Source organism: Lepisma saccharinum, chromosome 8 (assembly GCF_977018435.1).
Source record: "Lepisma saccharinum chromosome 8, izLepSacc3.1, whole genome shotgun sequence".
In the NCBI taxonomy this organism is placed as follows: Eukaryota; Metazoa; Arthropoda; class Insecta; order Zygentoma; family Lepismatidae; genus Lepisma; species Lepisma saccharinum.
Genome location: NC_139236.1, coordinates 34998027 through 35012879, shown reverse-complemented (window position 1 = coordinate 35012879; position 14853 = coordinate 34998027). Strand labels below are relative to the sequence as shown.

The following is a 14853-nucleotide window of genomic DNA, read 5'->3' as shown; positions in this document are numbered from 1 at the left end:
TTTAACCTTCATCACTCTGTAAATAGACATTTACATCCCACTCCCCCCCCCCCCCCGAATTCTAGAGGGAGTTGCATATAGTGGAACCAAAGGGGATAGGTGATAGATAATAGGGTGTCTGCCAGTCAAGAATGTCAAGGAAAAGTCAAGAAATCAACAGGTAGGTCAAGAAAGTCAAGAAATTATGCTTGTGGTCAAGAATTTTTGCTATTTTTTACAGTATAGTGAATTTACATTGTTTTATACCTGTTATTTCCTGTAGTTTACGGTTATTACAAGCATAAGAAAACAGGTTTTCTTTGTGACGTTTCAGGAGAACACAAACTCCTTTCATCAGACATTTATTTTCATTTTGACTAAAGATACAGTTAGTCAAAATGAAAATAAATGTCTGATGAAAGGAGCGTGTGTTCTCCTGAAACGTCACAAAGAAAAACTGTTTTCTTATGCTTGTAATAACCGTAAACTACAGGAAAATAATTCTATAATGCAATCAATGTGTACATACAAGAAAAACTATTGTTTTATACCTGTACTGGGATTTGAAAAAATTGAATATTTGGAAATCTGAAATTGTATTGAATTGTGGTTAAGATTTGTTTACATTGTTTCTTAAGAATTACATTCTTGTATGCTTGAAGTTTTGTAAAAAATTTTAAATAAAGTAATAATTAGGGAAATTTCTAAATCCCTTATTAAAGTACAGCTTGTTTTAATCTTAACTGTCCTTATGGTATTTTGGTAGACACCGTGTATCATGCTATGTTCACATGCAAAGTACCAATTACATATTGTGTTCCCGCTTAATTATGGATCTTGTGCTTTGTAGGGCGGCTGCCATGACCTTGCGGACTGTGTTGTTGTCACTGCAAGCACTCTTAGCTGCAGCGGAGCCAGATGACCCTCAGGATGCTGTAGTAGCAAAACAATTCAAGGATAATTATGATATGTTCAAACAGACAGCTCGACATTGGACATTTGTGTATGCTGGAGGTAATAAACATTCCATTCTAAGAAACAAATATGTGCATTTTCAAACAGGACTGTTAAGTATGAAGCCGGCTTTGATGGCAGAGTGGTTAGCACAGCATGCTATGATGCCAGAGGTCCCAGGTTCGATTTCCAGCCTGGGCATGGGTGTTCTTTGTAATTGTCCCTTCATCAATTTCATCATATCATACCTCATCCTCATCTTCGTGGTTAGCCAAAAGTAGCAGAGAACTGAAGTAAAATACACCACATCAATCCATGTTAAGTGTGAAGAGGGACATAGAAGTAAATTTTATTACGTTCATCAATGTCAGGTTCCACATTTACTGAATAAGTATGTTAGTGGTTAACATATCAATTTTATCTTCTGGTTGTCACAGCTTAGATCTCACAACTAGACATACTCACTGAGAATTTTCTGTGATTTTCCTCAGTCCTTCCAGGTGAATGGCCCTTTACTGATTAGCCGCAAGTTCTTCTTCACCTTTTCTTCTATCATCCTTTCTCTTTCCCATAGCAGTTATAAATTTTTATCACTGTGAATTTAATTAGCCAGGCTTTCAACCAAATTACATAATTATGAATAAAACAAAGAAAAAGTAGAGATTTGTACTACACGAAGGGATATACATGGCTTTTTTTTATTTAAATATTGTTTCCATGTGAAAGCTAATAAGTTTACAAACATTGGTCTCCGTGACAAATTTGTGAGCACTGCATGCTACAAAGCTGGAGGTCCCAGGTTCAAACCCTTGTTAAGGCATGGATGTATCATTGTGTATCCCAGCATCCATTTCATTGGTTCATCATTCCTCATCTCTCATCTTAGAGAGGATTATATGCTTTCTATTCCTCTAATTAACCTACAGAGGTAATTTGTGACAAGCCATAAACTAAGTTAAAATTATGCACACAAAAATACATTCTTCCTGATACGATATTTTTGCCGATGTTGATGAACTGGAGATTAAAATTTACTTCCATCTAACAGTGTTCCAATATAAAATTAGAGACATATACAGCAACTTAATTCATCCACATACCAGATGCATCTGAGTAGTTGTTTCTGAGAAGAAGAAACTTCATTTGCAATTTCTTTTAGAATGGAATACATAACTGTTGCTTTTATATTCACAAGTAAGTAACATATGATAGAATTGACGATGTAAGATGCAGACCATTTTCTGGATGTATGTATCAGAAAAATTAATGGGAATTTTATTAATAAATTGATATGCCAGAATACGTATAAAATCACTTTTGCTGATTAATTGGTTTTATCTATACACTAGAGTACTGCATGGAACCACTTTCACTAGCTCATACTCATTTGAGTCTTCCACATTCGAGTGTTTATAATGGAATATCATTTTAATGTGACAATAATTGTAGACATGTACATGTAAAATATCCATCGTGGCAGTTTCAGCCCACAGGCATGTCTCATTTTTCATACAAGGTCCGCCCATAAAGAAACCGAACTGTCAAATAAAATAAAACAAAAACGTACCGTATTCTTTCAACACTGCAAAGAGCTATATTTAAACTTCCCGTCAGTGCATGTTTCAACCTGTTGCAGGCAGTCTGTATCGGGGCAAGCGTGCGTCAGATGCAGGTTGTGTGCAGACGGTGTACAAAATACGCGCATCAAGATGAAACAACGTTACAACATAAAGTTTTGTTACGAGGGTCACTATTTATATTTTGAGCCTTGGCAACACTGATTGAAGTTAGGCGCGATTTGACGTTTGCACGGAATCGTCTGGAATTATTGACCATAACGTACTTCAAATGGTTTGTCAATAGCTTCATTTGTGTTGTTTATGTTGCCTTGGAGATTGCGCGACAACAATAAAATGGAATTAACTGGTGAACATTTTCGTGCGATGATTTTTTACGATTTTCGACGTGGATTATCAAGACAAGAGTGCATCGATCAACTTACTTCCACATTTGGCGATGAAGCCCCATCCTTTGCCACTGAAACGCTGGTATAACAAATTTAATCGTGGCTGCCATTCGCTCACCGACGAGATTCGCGAAGGTCATCCAAAATCAGTTGTTGTTCAAGAAAACATTGATGCTGTGCAAGACCTAATACTGCAAGATCGTCATGTGACATACTGTGAGATTAAGGCAACCATAGGCATTAGTTCCACCAGCATATATAAAATATTACATGATCATTTAGCTGTGAGAAAGGTATGTTCTCGTTGGATCCCACACAATTTGACAAAAACTCAAAAAGACGCTCGCGTCAATTGGTGCAAACAAATGCTCAATAAATACAATTGTGGTGCTTCAAAAGACATATATAAGATTGTAACAGGTGACGAATCATGGATATATGCATATGAGCCGGAACGTAAACAGCAGTCGACTGTATGGTTGTTTCAAGATGAACCCAATCCAACAAAAGTTGTTCGCGCTCGAAGCACATCGAAACAAATGGTCGCCTGTTTTTTCGGGAAAACTGGTCATGTGCCAACTGTGCCTTTAGAGGAACGTAGAACGGTCAACTCTGAATGGTACACAACAATTTGTTTGCCAGAGGTCTTGGGTCAAATACGGAAAACAAACAAACGCCGTCTGATCATTCTTCATCAAGACAATGCCAGCTGTCACACATCTCGTCTAACAACCGACTTTATGAACAGTCAAAAAATCGAATTGATGCGTCATCTGCCATACAGTCCTGATTTGGCACCCAATGACTTCTTCTTGTTCCCGAATGTCAAGACTAAATTGCGTGGACAACGATTTTCGTCGGCGGAAGATGCCGTTGATGCGTTCAAAAACCATATTATGGAGGTGTCTCAAGAAGATTGGAAATACTGCTTTGATAAATGGTTCGAACGAATGCAAAAGTGTATTGACCATAAATTAGAATACTTCGAAAAACAATAAAGCAGTTTTCAATGCCAAATTCCTGTTTTTTCATTGTTAGGCTCAAAATATAAATAGTGACCCTCGTACAAATTGGTAAAATCGTTTACCGAAATATTACAGATGATACGGGCAGTGTATGGTGATGCAGTATTATCAAGAACCCAGGTGTATGACTGGTACAATCGTTTCAAAAGTGGACTTCAAAGTGTCGAGGATGAACCAACATTAGGACGCCCTTCAACATCAAGCAATGACGACAATGTGGAGAAAGTTCGTGCACTGGTGAGTAGTGATAGACGTTTAACCACGCAGCAACTGTCAGACATGCTTCATATCAGCAAAGAAAGCTGTAGGTTAATTTTAACGGAGGACCTGCAAATGAGGAAAGTGTGTGCTTGCCTTGTGCCTCACATTTTGACAGAATGAGAAAAAGACTGCTGTGAGGATTTGGTGGCAACTGCAGACCAGGACAACAACTTCCTAAAGTGTATCATGGTGGGAGAAGAAACCTGGTGTTTACAATATGACCCCGAAACAAGAAGACAGAGTGCGCAGTGGAAAGGACAGTTCTCGCCCGTAAAGAAAAAAGCATGGATGATCGCATTTTTTAATTCTCAAGGACTGATCCACCATGAATTTGTCCCTGAAAACCAAACAATTAATCAGTGGTATTACAAGGAAGTGCTTGGTCAACTCAGAAACTGGATGAAGCAGGTTAGGAAGGACCTCTGTGATTCTGGCCAATGGTTTCTGTTAAACGATAATGCTCGGCCTCATACCGCATTGTCTGTACAACAATACCTTGCTAAGCATTCAGTGACAGTGATCCATCACCCTCCATATTCTCCAGACTTATCGCCTGCTGATTTTTTTCTATTTCCCAAGCTTAAGATGGCTATGAAAGGGCAAAGATTTGATGACGTTGCAGACATTAAATTAAATGTTACGCGTATTTTGCAAGCATTTACTGTCAGTGACTATCAACAGTGTTTCCAAGACCTGTACAAACGCTGGACAAAGTGTATTGCCTCCTCTGGTGATTATTTTGAAGGTGATAAAGTCATTTGAAGGTAATGACTAGTTTTCAGTCTTCAGAAGAAAAAAAAAGTTCGTTTTTTTTATCGGTGAACTTTGTATTAATTGTATTGGTAAGGTAGACTAAACTACATTTTAACATGCAGATAATGACTATGTTTACTTAAAATTCAATTTCACTGCATCTTTCACTCCATGATCCATATTAGGGCCGACTACCACAAACAAATTACAGTTATATGTGTACTACTGGGCTTCGAGCGTTTACCGCTCATTTTGCCTCAAGCGAATAAGCTCTAGATTCCATACGCTATCTAGCGTCATCTGTGCGAACTATTTCGTGCTCAAGCGAAATACTCTCCCTGCAGTGCTCTACTGTACACTTTAATGTAATGCCAAGTTTAAATGAAATTGTAACTGCATAATGATTTCTGTTTCTGATAGGGATATGTCGAAACCAGTTTGCAATATTTAAATCAATTCCGACACCAAGTTTCATATTTTCATTGTTCTAATTTTTACATGTTTAATGTAAGGGGAAAGAACTTATACTTAGCTGAAACTTAGCTCTCTTACCTTTGGGTTCAGTCCATAGTGAGAGCTCCAAAAATAATTTCAGCATTATTGGCCCAGTATTCGAAGGACAGCTAGAGAGCTATTTGAAAGTAAAAACTCAAACAGCAGTGATAGATCTCGATGCACTGACCATCTGTTAACTAACAGAAGAAACCCTGGCCCTCAAAGGGCTGTTAGTCTTTGTTTTTTCAAGGAAGAACACAATAAAGTTGGTTAACGTCTCTTTTTAAAAAAAAACTGTGTATGAGTAAAATTTCCAGTGATATTTAATTTAAAGTACAATTTTGTATATTGTAATTTTTTTGTCTTGCTGAATGTAACTTTGTTTAATATTTATATTAAATGATCACATATATCTAGAGGCATGCAAATTTCATTTTTGACGAAAACACGAAATATGAAATAACATGCTGTAATGTTCATTTTTCATGTTTCTGAAAGGTGTGAGGCGCATTTTTCTACCCTGTTTTGTCACGAAATAATGCGAAATGAACTCCAAAATGCAAAATATACTCTTAAACACGAAATTTACCGTTTATATACCGACGCGACACTTTCTGAAGTCTGAAGTATCCTGTGAGTTATGCAATTCACGGAAAATTGCTTATTTCTGCTGTAAATATTTGAGAAGTAAAAATGGACCCCTTTACACAGGAATAAACTTAATACTCGACATAAATGTGCTATTAGAAGGGTTAAGTTTATTTTGTGTAATAACTGCAGTTTTTAAATCAAATTTAGGATTATATTCACAATTTTAAAACCAAAATGTCATTTTATATAGCACTTTTGATGTGATTATTCACCGCTATAACACCAAAATTGTATTTTACTGTATTTACCGCTTTTGAACCCGAAATCGACTCTGTTTTTGTACCGAAATTTTGCTTTTCTATTTACCAAAAATATGTGCCTCTACATATATCATAATCAGATAAATATTGGCACCAGAATATGTTTAAAAAAAAGCTATTACCAAATACATGAGAATCGTTAATTTTGCAATGTCACATCACTAGTTTGTAATATTGTCATACCAGTGCCAAAACCACAAATGTGCTAAATCTTGCCTTTGAGATAAAAGCAATCAAGTTTCCTGAAAAAAAAAAAAGGTCTTTACGTGTGGATAAATGTTGCAATCTAAAATATGTACCTATATATGGCTGTTTGTTGAATCATATAAGTTAACACATGAATCTATCAGCAACAAGTAGCCAGAAACTGCACTAGGTACAAAGGTCAAAATTTGCACATTCGTGGTTTTGACATTGGTGCAACGATATTATCAAATCTTAATGTTCTTTGATACAGCAATAAGACTCACTTCGTTCAATTGTTTTTGAGCACATTCGGGTCTGGCTTCATAATGCAGCATTTTTACCTCTGGCCTGCGGTTTTTGGTTGTTGTTTTTTCAAAAAATCATAGAAAAAAATATTTTTAATTTGTTTTTATTTACCACACATTTCTTAAATCTACAAAACTTCCTCTTTTCAATGAACAAAAATTTGTTAAATTTTCGTTTCATTTTCAGACATTTTTGAATATTTTTTTCAGCAATGTTTTGTGAAAAAAGAAAAAGTACAACATTGTAACAAATGTTAATATAGAGATATTTTAAGTTCGTAATCTGGAAATTTCAATAATTAACAATGCAAAAACTACGTAAACTATCAATACATCTTTTGAATCTTGCATAAAAATACTTCTTATGTGCACATAACAAAAAATTATTACAAATTACAGCTAATTAGCTTTTGTATGAAAAAGTTCGAAACATTCAGGAATGCAGAGAGCAATGTCACTGCTGGGGCAGTAAAATGTTGTGTCTTTTCTTGTCCACTTGCCAGTTTCTTTTTTGTGCCTGTCTCCACAAACTTAACATGACCTACAGGGCCTTGACTTTCTCTGTAGGGGGGATTTTCCTTGGAAAATGGCGGCCTGTTAGCCTATCTGCTGTAGTTGACATTGATGTTTGACCTTGAATATCTTCACCCGCTTTGATGAGTAGCACTTCTCCTATTTGGATGATGAACTCTTCCAGAGACATATTATGATTTTCCCTGTTTACTTTCTTATAAATTACATACACATTCACCACTGACCTAATGAACAAATGGAATGCAGAATTTCCGCTATGTAGTCTGGATCTAACGACGCCATTCTAAACAATGCAACGTACATCAACCCGACAACAAACAGTCGCAGGTGTGAGATAAAAATAGGACATGAGTCACCTAGCGGTCGGAATTTCAACCAAGAGGCTTAAAGGAACACGCACATGAGACAAACTACGAACATAGGCCGTAGTTCAATTGGCAAAGCTATTGCATACCGCAGGATGGGTTGTGCCCATCTTTCGTCCACATTCACTTTAAGTGCACTGCGGGCTATGCCCGTCGTGAGACCCCAATGTATTAATAATAATCACATTTTCATGTGTGTCATAAATTTGTTTCCAGGTCCTCATAAGAGCCCAGATTTTGATGCCAAAATTCGACGCCTGACAGACATGGGAGTGGAGGAGCACACAGCAAGAGTTGCCTTATCCTCGTATAGCTGGGATTTGGAGAGAGCCACGGAACAGCTGTTCAGTTAGTCAATCTAAGGAGAGTCACCTATTGTAACCTAGATTAGGACATTTCATCTGAAATCTCGAGTGGCTACAGTGCTCAATTTGGAATTTTTTGACATGATTTTCCCCCCTCTGTGGCAGTGTTGGCAGATAGTGAAAGATTCTGAATGATTAAAGAGACAAATGTGAAAAGGTGTAAGAAAAGGAAACATTGTGTATATGATAATTTTAAAAATTTAAAAAGTTTGGTTCATTATTTTTCTCCCTATCAAATTACAAACTGCGTCATATTGCATCTGGTGTATGGTATACTTTTTTAACGTGTTTGAATGAGAGAGATGTGCTTGTGGCTTTCTTTTGTTCAATAATTGGTTTAAACATATTTATTAAATACATAAAATGAAGTACTATTTGTTGTATTTTTGATATGTGTAGATGTTACAATACTCTTGTGAAGAGGTAGCAGTGTACATTAAAATGCAAGTGCACAACAAGGAATAATTCCACAATAGCATTTGATTATTCCTTCCGTTGTCATTTTTGTAAAACTGAAACATTTGAAAAATTCACATTGCTTGCCTAAATTTGATTTTAGATAGTACAGTAAAAATTCCACCAACCTTCCTGTTATTCACCATGGTAGGTGCTAACATAACACTACTTTTTATGTCGTTTTTTTTTTAACTAAAAAATCTTCATATTTCCAGGAACGAATGATGTGGGAGTAAATGAATGCCCTGAAATGAAGTACTCGCTTATCCTTGATTCTGGTTTATATGATGTTCTATTATTTTCGATGGTCATTGCAACTATCCACTCATAAAAATCAGTTTCACTGACAAGTGAATACTTAATTTCAGTAAATGAAAAAAAAACTTGTATAAATTATTATCCTCCTTTGTACTTTGATGCTGTGTAATTTTAAAAAGTAAACACCACTTGTAAATACATTCCTTTTGTCAACTTTTTATGAATATAAATGCTTTGTTAAAGCGTAAAACTTGCCAGATATATTTGTTAGTGCAGAATTGTAGAATGCAATGTAAGGAAGAGGGAAAAAATTCGTATGTGTAATTGCATGGAACTGAAAGATTTTATAAAGTATGTAACATCTTTAACATATTGATTTGTAAATCAGAAGTTATTGTTAAATTGTGGACTGTGTTATGAGTGCATAAATTTAGGTGTTACAGTGGGCATTGTTTAACATAATCCATGAGATACAAAAGAATGACTGAACTTGTTTTTGCAGCATGTTGAAAAAAAAGGTCATTTGATATATACAACGTTTGATAAGTCTAGATCTGTAAAACTTTTTGTATCCACTTTTGTTACTTTTTTCATTTTTTTCAGAATTATGCATGGTGTTTCAGGTGTTCTAGTTAATGGTAAATATTAATGAGACATTTAATGTTTGTGGTTGATCTCAGAAGGGAAGAGTATTGTAAATGATTTTACCTGTAGAACTATTGAACAGTTTATGCATGTTTTTGACAAGAATGATTGGCAAATTGATCCTAGCATAAAACGATTTGTATTTTTCTCATAAGAGTTTCTAGCAATGAGGAAATCAGCATTTCTTGTCAGATTGTTTCATACATACATATATTCAACACACACACACATACTTTTTGGAAGCTAAAGCGGGTAGATTGATACATAATTATGAACTATGAACATAAAGTACCACACAAAAGCTGACAAGTTTGAAATTCTTTTGTTGCATATTATTGTTACTAAATGAATACTACAAATGTGCTAAAAACGAATACTAAATGATGCACCAGAAATATTTTTTTTTCAATTATCAGATCCTGTTTCCTCTATATTTTTCAGGGCCTTCTATGTTCCAGGTAATACTGCATCATATTATGCCAAAAGCATCGAATCTCAATATGAAACATTACAAATTGGATTCTCTACTAACTACTGAACTATTATTTTGTAATTGGCAAAGTTTAACTTATCTTTATGCCCAAATAGAATAATTGGGACTGGCCCTAAATTTTAATATAAAATCCAAACCACTTTCTAAATAATACTCGGAACCCTTGACTCCAGTGACAACATGCTTTCCGATGCAGCTAATCTCAAATTGTGATACATTTAAACTATGGAATACTGACATTGAAACTGAAATTATTCATTATTGTAATTTGCTTTTCTACCACTTTGGCTAATTATGACGACAAGGATGAATAATGAACTGAAGAAGTGGGTGGTGGGAATGATATTGTTATGCCTGGGCAGTAGCTGCTTCTGCTTATTCGCACATGTACACCCAAATAAATCTGTAATGCAAATCATTGTTATTATACTTATTCAAATCATTGTTATTATACTTATTCATTGAACTCTGTCTTCTTCGAACCATCAAGTGTTCCCACGCCGCTTCACCAAGAGAGGTGGTGGAGAAGCGAGCGATCAGTGATTTCAACCCACGTAGACCAATCCCTGCTTGCGGCTCGCACAATGTGAGTTTTGTTCCCTTTGACGATGTTGCAGCAGTTTCGTAGAGAACACATATTGGGTCTTCTGGCTTGGGAATTTTGCATCATAAGGAAACCCCATGAACACAAGTTTTTGGGTTGCAAACTCATTCCATTCGAGACAGTGTGACTGAGTCGAAGGAACCCATGCATCATTGCAAATTGAGGGATTTTTTTTTTTAGAAAAGGGAAGTTTCGATTGTATATCCCTCTCATCCTATTCCGAGCAAAAAGAAGGGGAAGAGGAGGTGGGCAACTGAAAGCAAAACTGGTGTTTTAAACATGTCTGGTATTACCTTTGCTTAGCGCATCTTGGCCAAAATGAACGGTCCTGTGGCGCAGTAGTCTAATTATCAACCTGCATGGAGGGAGCGTACATCAATCAGTCGGCTGTTTTGCAGGGTGACTGTTACTGCATTGCAAAATTGTTTAGAGCTGTCGAAAGGTTGTTCCTGTTTCAGGATAAAAAAAAAGAGAGAGAGAGAGAGAGAGAGTTTGATTTCATGATGAATAAGTAAACTGTACATAGCGAAAGCAGAGACTCAATATTTAACGTTGTTGAATTTTTGGATGTTCAGGCATTCTGCTGAGGTGTCCAAACCATCAGAGTTGCTCAACATCCTGATATATTGATTGCCTGAACATGGAATACCAAAACAGGTATGGTAAACAAGAATGGGAGGATTGGATGCAAAGAGACCGAAAGGAAGACCACGTAGGACATGGAATGAGGGAATGAAGGATATCCTGAGCAGGAGGAACATCTCGTGGGGTGAAGGAAGGAAGTTGGCAGAAGATCGTGATAGATGGCGATATCTCTGCAAAACCTCGACACCAATCGGTAAAAGAGGATCGGAATAAGTAAGTAAGTAAGAATTTTTGGAGGGAAGTTATCTATTAAGCCTGTAGCAACTGAAGTAATATATGGATATGGCGAAAGCAGGCACGTATCCAGGATTTTCTTGAAATTTCCATGAAATTCTCGGACTGCATACATCAAATTTGGTCCTGGGACAACTAAATCATCACTCAAAACTTTGATTTTCAGTTGATCTGTGGAGCTTATTTCTATTTTAATAAACCGCTCCAATACCCGGTACTGCTGAAATATTCACTTTAGAGAGATATCTTCAGCCCTCGACCCGAACTAGCACTACACTGAGGCTCCGGAAGTTTCGCTGTCATCAATGTCTTCAGCTTTGGACCCGAACTGGAACTAGTGGTAGACTTCGTTACTTTATGGTATTTAGTCCTTTTCATATTCGAATCACTAGATCTTATAAAGCAACCAATGGACACTGACTGATCACTAATCGACTGTATGAATTGTCAAATTTATCTTTGAAGTCTCATTAACCGATTCTGTTGTACAGATCAACCGGGAAATTAAAGTTGTGTATTTATATCCTCATTATATTCTAGAACGTTCCGCTGATAAAACGATTCGTTAATATTACAAGTAGTTCGAATCCTTCTCTTATTCAATAACGGTCCCTCTCCCATCTTCCAGAGATTAAAAATTACAACGAATGGCTCTACCTTTGGTGCACAGCTTCCAAATGCTGACAAGTCTCTACATAGTACTCATGTTCGCTGCGACAACACCGAAAGTGCAAGAAAAGTGTATGTGCAATATTATCAAGAGGGTTGGTTATAGAACATTCTCAATCTTGCCTTGATAAGCATTTCTCTCCTTAAATTACAGTCACATTATTCAAGAAGACAAAAACCTAATTTTATCTAGTGTAAACAGAAAAATTAACTGAAGGGAAGGGGGCTTGAACCCCCCTGATTTCTACCTTGTATACACGCTATTAACAATAATAGCGTTATACAACATTCTCCATCTTGTCTCGATAATTATATCTCTCAAATTATCATCACATTATTCAAGAAGCCAAAATCCTAATTTTATATAGCGTAAACTGAAAAATTTCCTGAAGGGGAGGTTCGAGCCCCCTGATTCCCACCTTGGATACATGCTATTAGCAATAACAGGGTTATAGAATATTCTCCGTCTTGCCTTTATAATTATTTCTCTCCTTAAATTATTGTAACTTTATTTAATAAGCCGAAAACCTAATATTATCTAGTGTAAGTGAAAAATTTCCTGGAGGGGCAGATTGAGCCCCCTGTACCCCACCTTGGATACGTGCTATTAGCAATAACAGGGTTATGGAACATTCTCCGTCATGCCTCGGTAATTATTTCTCTCCTTAAATTATCACATTATTTTATTTCACACCACAAGAAACCAAAAACCTCATCTAGTGTAAACCGAAAACCTTCCGGGGTGGCCCCCTCCCCCTTGGACACGTGCCTGGGCAGAAGAAAAGAAAAAAATCTGAAGTACGAAGCAGGGCAGTGTGGACTGAGCGAGTACTGTAATGTTCTTTAAGATTTATTATTCTCTTGATTTCGCTTGATTTGCTTGGTTCGATCAGTCTGTCATTAGAAATAAACAACAACTGGATAGATTACAACTGATTTCCTCCATGTGGTAGTTGGATCAGCTTCTTTGGTGTAGACCAATGTTATTCTCCTTGTTCATTAATATCAGTGGGGAAGGAAGTTTTTACGAAATATTTTGCAAATCTACAATAGTATTGATATTGTAAATCGGTATTTTAATGTTTTGAGTGATTTTGTCAATCGGTATTTCAATGTTTTGAGTGATTTTGTCAGGTTATCGAATGTTGAATTACATATTGCACAATAACATTGCTCTTCTCATAATTGGCTGGAAAATGTCCGAAATATTTGAAATTTGTAAAAAATCCATGTTAAAAAAAATCATGAAATATAACTGTCATAGCCTCATTAGATCATTTAGCATCATTATGTATGCAAAAACGGGTGCGAGTATTTGACAGGGGTGGTACTACCCTACTTCTGGACGCGAGACTGAAGTTCACACCCATAGAGCCAGACCACCAGCCGCCACTGTGCTTGGGAACCTGAAAAATTTACAGGTGCTAATTTTGAAAAAAAGTTTAAAATTATATATACACAGATGGTATCAAAATAATGGAAACACCTTACAGATACAGCGTGGAACCCCCCTTTAGCTCATCGTGAAATAGATGCATTCAACTCGTGAATTGTTGCCAGAGGAATTTTGTACCATTTGTCATGCAGTGCAGCATTCAGTTCCACCAGCAATGATGGGGGAGGATATCTGCACTGGAGAGACTGCTCTAAAATGGACCACATATCGGGGAGACTGGCCGGCACCAATGAACAGAGCCAGCCGTGTGAATTGGAGCATTATTGTCGTGGAAGATGGCATCCATGTTAGGGAACAACATCTGTACCTTAGGATGCACTTGGTCACCTAAAATGTTCACATAATCCTTGGCCGTACATAGTACGTTGAGAGTAATAATAGGACCAACAGAATACTTTGATATTGCAGGCCACACCATCACAGAGCCACCTCCATGTTTAACGATAGGATGGAGGCAGTCCACTGTATACCTAGGTAAGCCTCTTTGGGCTTTCACCATACATAAACCCGACCTGTGGGGAGCAAGGAGGTGAAGGATAACTCATCGGATCATATTACGCTCTTCCAATCATCGTTGGTCCCTGTTGCATGATCCCGGCATCGTTTGTGTCATGCTAACGCGTTCTTGGTGGTGATCAGAAGTTTGGAGATTGCCACGCTGCGGATGATCAGTTTGTGCAGCTCGCGTTGGACTGTGAGTGTAGAAACAGGTTGGTTGAGATGCTGATTGGAGTTATGACGTCACTTGTGTCGCATTAAGTCGATGGTTCTTTGAGACAATCCTCTGGAATGTTCGGCGGTCCCAATCATGGAGGATGGGTTTTCGTCTACTACCCTTCGCTGATGATGTTGTAGCGACAGCCACTGTGGTGCAGCGAAAGCCGCTGACTTTTGCTGCCACCTAACGGGGAGAGAAGGAACTTTTTCCGCCTTACCAGACGCGAGGGATTTGACCCCTGGAAGCAGGGGTGAAAGACTGGGGGACGAAAAGAGCTACAGAGGGAGAAGACAGCCATCTCCAGGACAACGACGGGAGCGGTCTCTCGCAGTATTACTTAGTGTTTGTAGTGTTCATCTAGCTGTAGTGTTCATTTAGAATAAACAACCAGGTAAGCCAACACCCTTTAATTTGGTGATTATTTCCCAAACTGGTGACCCCGACGTGATCGTTTTTTTGGGGGGCCGTGAATCGTGATTACCCCCTTTGTGTACCATACCAGCCGGATCGAACAAGTTCACGCTAGACGACGCGCCCAATCCTCCCTTTTGTTCTGGACGCACCAACTACACCGCG

General features: G+C 37.3%; 1 protein-coding gene across 1 annotated transcript in view; it reads left to right on the top strand.

Annotated features, from left to right (window-relative positions):
- Positions 1-8473, top strand: part of Ubc4 (ubiquitin conjugating enzyme 4) — a 29123-nt gene extending 20650 nt beyond the window's left edge. Inside the window, exons 4-5 of the mRNA XM_083126475.1 lie at positions 830-993; positions 7951-8473. Of these exons, the coding sequence (XP_082982601.1) occupies positions 830-993; positions 7951-8087 (301 nt within the window). The 3' untranslated portion in view covers positions 8088-8473. The remainder of the gene's footprint in view (positions 1-829; positions 994-7950) is intronic.
- The last annotated feature ends 6380 nt before the right edge of the window (positions 8474-14853 follow it).